This window comes from Montipora capricornis, chromosome 7 (genome assembly GCF_036669925.1).
Source record: "Montipora capricornis isolate CH-2021 chromosome 7, ASM3666992v2, whole genome shotgun sequence".
NCBI lineage: Eukaryota > Metazoa > Cnidaria > Anthozoa > Scleractinia > Acroporidae > Montipora > Montipora capricornis.
This window is the reverse complement of record NC_090889.1, coordinates 22,951,438-22,955,904: the sequence shown is the minus strand read 5'-3', so window position 1 is coordinate 22,955,904 and position 4,467 is coordinate 22,951,438. Positions and strand designations below refer to the sequence as shown.

The 4,467-nt window shown below is 43.7% G+C and overlaps 1 protein-coding gene across 1 annotated transcript in view; it reads left to right on the top strand.

Moving 5' to 3' along the window:
• The window catches only part of LOC138056455 (cadherin EGF LAG seven-pass G-type receptor 2-like), a 50,870-nt gene extending 46,877 nt beyond the window's left edge, over window positions 1-3,993 (top strand). The window contains exons 37-38 of the mRNA XM_068902249.1: window positions 358-552; window positions 3,867-3,993. Coding sequence (XP_068758350.1) covers window positions 358-552; window positions 3,867-3,888 — 217 coding nt within the window. The 3' untranslated portion in view covers window positions 3,889-3,993. The remainder of the gene's footprint in view (window positions 1-357; window positions 553-3,866) is intronic.
• The last annotated feature ends 474 nt before the right edge of the window (window positions 3,994-4,467 follow it).

Here is a 4,467-nt window from a genome sequence, read left to right as displayed (position 1 = left end):
TGGGTTGAGTTTGTTGGTTCTCTACTCTGCACCGAGAGGTTTTCTCCGGGTACTCCGGTTTCCCCTCTCCTCAAAAACCAACATTTAACTTGATTTGCGTTAATTGTTAATTTCAGTTTACAGTGTCCCAAATTCGTGCTCCAGCAGTAGAACGACTAGACACTTAAATAAAGTTCCGTTCCTTTCCTTTCCTTTCCCTTTCCTTTCACATCACTGCGCTAACCCTGCTCTCCAACATTGCGCCACCCATGTTCTACAACATTGCGCCAACCCTGCTCTCCGACGTTGCGCCAACCATTCTCTCCAACACTGTGCCAACCCTACTCCTAAGGTCGTAAAATGATTGTCTTCTTTCAGCCCTTCTGATCATCATCATCACCACCACCATCATCACCATAAGCACAAAGAGAGACCCGGGTCCCGCGCAAGCTCGGGATCAACAGACTACAGGGAGAAAAAACGAAGATTCAGAAAGAAGAGTTGGAAAAAGAAAGAAACTGTTGTACAGGTTGGCAGAGAGGAGTACAGAGTGAAACTCGGCGATCCCACTGAGTAAGTCAAGTCAAGATTTTCAATCGAAAAACAGGTTGAATGTTTCTAACTTTCTCGTTTCCAGATCTCATCGTTTCTCTTAGCCGGCGGGACCTTCGACTAGAAAACGAAGGGCTCTTGCGAAATAGGAAATTCTTTTTTTTTCCATTGGTTAGCTTGTAAACAATAAAATCTTGAACCGGAAGTAAAAATGGCCGGTGGCGCGAAGCCGGTCGTTAAAATGAACTCAGTGTCTTGGTTTAAAACTATGATATTGCTTCTTCTGTTCGGCACAAAGGGATACGTTCTCTAAGTCGAAAAGAGGCACTTGTGATGCTTCTGAGCTTCGCCATGTTTAGTACTTTTGACGACTCATATATGAACTCCGGAAGTCGTAGAATGTGGGACTCCATAGCCCTTTGATTCTCGTGTGAAGGCCCCGCCGTCTAAGAGCAACGTTGGGATCTGGGTACTAGAAGGTATCTCCAACGGTGTAGGTCCTCTGGATGATGAGGTAAAGAGAAAAATAAGGGCGTGTGGGGGGGGGGGGGGGGGGGGGTTGCGGAGATGAGACAAGGGGGTTAGGGTTAGGCGAAAAGTATCAAGGTGCTACAATAGCTCGCGAACGACATGTTTTCCACGTTTTGAGTGAAATGCCTGAAAAGTTCGGACTCCAACCGGATTTGAACCCATGCCCTATATGATACCAATGCAGTCCTCTGCCAGGTGAAATATCGAGGCAACTGGGAGCCGGTAATTTTGTTTTCGGAATAAACCCGTACATAGGGGGAGACCCGATTGCTTATACACCAATCAAAAATTGGATTCTGGCAAACATTGGTCGAGAACTGTGAGGTGACTGTCTTTGTTTCCTCGAGCAGTAGAGCTAGGGAGACTCTTTTCCATGCTTATTGCCTACGTTACAAATGTTAATGTAAACGGAGGTGTCGGCTTAGCGTAGTCTTTGTGACCTCATTACCTGCAATTTGTTAATAGGAAAGGGGGAATGGGAAATGCAAAGAACAAAGCGTCGTTCTGAGTTTGTTCGTGTACAGCTACTTGGTCTTAACTACTCCGCTCCTGCACAAAAGCTTAACTCAATTCGCGTTGAAAAGCGCAGGCATATAATGTAGAATGCGCAGCAAACTGTGCGAGGAGCTTTCTGGGTGGTACACGTCAAATGCACGTACAACTTACTTGATTCTTTTATTGCTTAATTGCACTACCCACGCGGCTCATGTTGTGTTTTTGAGTGTTTTGTTGTTCGCTGCTCGAGAGTGAAAAACATTGATTCAACTGTCAATCGAATGGAATCTCCTGCTATGCTGGGGAGGTGAGATGCCGTGAGCGTCCGAACGCCTTCGGGTGTTTTCCGGTTAACCATGACTTGTGCTTCGCTCAATGTAGAGATTGATAGAAGTTTCTTCCAGACGATGCGTTGTATTTGCCGGCTCACTGCCAATACATCCGCCTAACAGAGTAGGTTACCAAGTCGACGTGCCATTTTCTCAATCTTCTTTACAGCATCTCATGATCATCTGCTTTTGGGTGCTGCAACTTCTGATAAACAGTATCCTAACACCATGTTGCATTATTTTTATCTTGGCTGCACTCCATGTAGCCTGCGAAGGATTATTTAAACACTCGCGAGTACGATGGTTTTGGCAGCGAGTGGGGTGGCATTCAAAAAGTGCAGCAAATGTGGCAGGCGGGATTTCACTCGCGGCCAAAACAACGAGACAATCATCGATTTACTCCCGCGTGTTTAAATAATCCTGCAATAAAAATATCCCGGCCAGGCTACACTCCATGTATATCATCCTTTCACTGACAAAACTGTGTACCTTCTTCCGTTTGGCCAGGGGCCTCGTTACCTCCAAATCAGCGTGTCTTCATTGATTAGCGAATCGAGTAGGCTAAACAATAGACATGTTTGCTCTGCGGTCAACGGTATCCCCTAGTGCGACCACTAAGGAGGGTCATTACATATCTGTATTTGTTACGTGGACCTGTGGGAAGCCCAAATTAACCCGCAACCTGGTGTGATATCCAGGGTCGATTTAATTGTCGTGAAGAATAGCAATAACTGCAGGAGTCTAACTGTAAACGGTTGTTGTTTTCTTGATAATATTTTCAAGGATGTTTTTCATTCCTTTTTTTTTCCCTCTGGAATTGTTTATTAGTCTTTGCCTTAATCGCGTTAATCTTTTGTAACCTAAAACCTTCACGGAAGTTCGAGAAATCCAAGGCACAGAAAACCACTGTCTAATCGGCAGTGTGGAGCATAGTGCTAGTGTGCAGAAACACAGCAGTTGACATTCATGCAGGATGTCGTGAATTCAAACTCTTGCCAGAGTAAAGGCGAGAGTCTTTTTTTCGGGAAAGTCATGCCTTTGCTGTAACAACTTGAAATTTGATAATGACAACAAACAATGGGACCTATTCAAAAAGACTGAAAACCACACACAGTGACTGTTTAAATGATAGAGATACATGTGTCTTCGAACTACTGGAACTACCATGGATTTAAGTTAAAGCAAACGGGTAAATTATGAGCTAAAGATCTAAAAATCAACACCACAATGGTCAAAACTCTGTGAGATTTACTTCTCGACTTCCATTCCTTTTTACAAGGTCGAACCTGTTACAGAAAAGTATGCCTTTGTTTGAAGTAGTATTTTTGAACATCGGAGGGACTTGTATCCGGTGAGGGGGCCATTCAAAGTGAGGGACCTACAACGTAGCTCTTTTATCCACAAGAAAATTAGGTCTTTTTGTTATGTTGCTAACAGCTCACACACCAGGACAATACTTTTATCTTCTTGAAAACCGGATATACTGCGCCACGGGAAAGCTATCGTCATGTTTAGCTTTAAATTCAAAGCCCTGTTTTTGAATTGCACCCTTAGGCTTTTTAAAATTGGACCACTTTGGGCAGAGAAATAAACATCGCACCATGAGTGCATGCTCCGAAAGAGCGAAAACTTAAATTAACTTGGTGAATTCACATTGCGTGGAGACACCCCGTCCGAAAACCTCCTTTTCCATAATCGATCACTGCATGGCAAGTTGTCTTTATAAATTGAGTCTCGACACTAGGCGTGCACAAAGCACTTCTAGAGCTTTCCATTGAGTTGTTCTTCTCGCCTCGACAGTAACTTAGGCTAATTATAAGTGGTATACAAAGACCTTTGTGTAATAATAGCCGTGGTGCTATTTATAACGAGGCATAAGTGGGTTTCTTGGGCATGTTCAGATTAGCAAATCGCTTCATTGTCTCGTGAACTGATAAATGTGGATTAATGGGGTTTTGCTTCTTTTTTTTCTTTTGACAGCTTTCAAGACTCCCAAGTTTAAGAAAACCGCAGGTAAATACGGAATTTCTATCAGAGACTAACTCATTTCGCTTCGATCCAACTGTGTATGAACCCAAGGGCTTGGCGAGTTTTGTGTTCCAATGTCTCAAGTCTGTTCACAAAGGTTACTGTTACCATCTCAGTGAAAGCTACTTAGCAGTACTTTGACTGTTTATTTTGCAGTCAAAAGTCCCAAAAGTGTCACCTTGGTCATGATAGCTATTAAACAGGACTTTCCTGTGGTCCTGTTTACGTAATCGCACAGGTCGTTCGTACAGGTCCCCTCAAAACTGGGATCCAACCTCAAAGTGTGACTATTGAAACAAGGGTCTTAGAGAGCATTTTCCCTGCAGAGCTGTTCGATATTTTTCCACCCCAAGAACAGTTTAAGAACGTGTTTGTCTTTAAGACTACCGGGAGTGCTTCTTTGTTTGTCGCATCAAGCCGTGTTTCTGCTTCGTTAGCCAGCGGCGGGGAGCGTTGAAAGAACGAGTGGTCACAGGCCACTTGCATCTCAAGAATAGCCCTGCTTGAGGTAGCATATCATGCATGAAATGATCTGTCCTTAAAATTTAAAAAA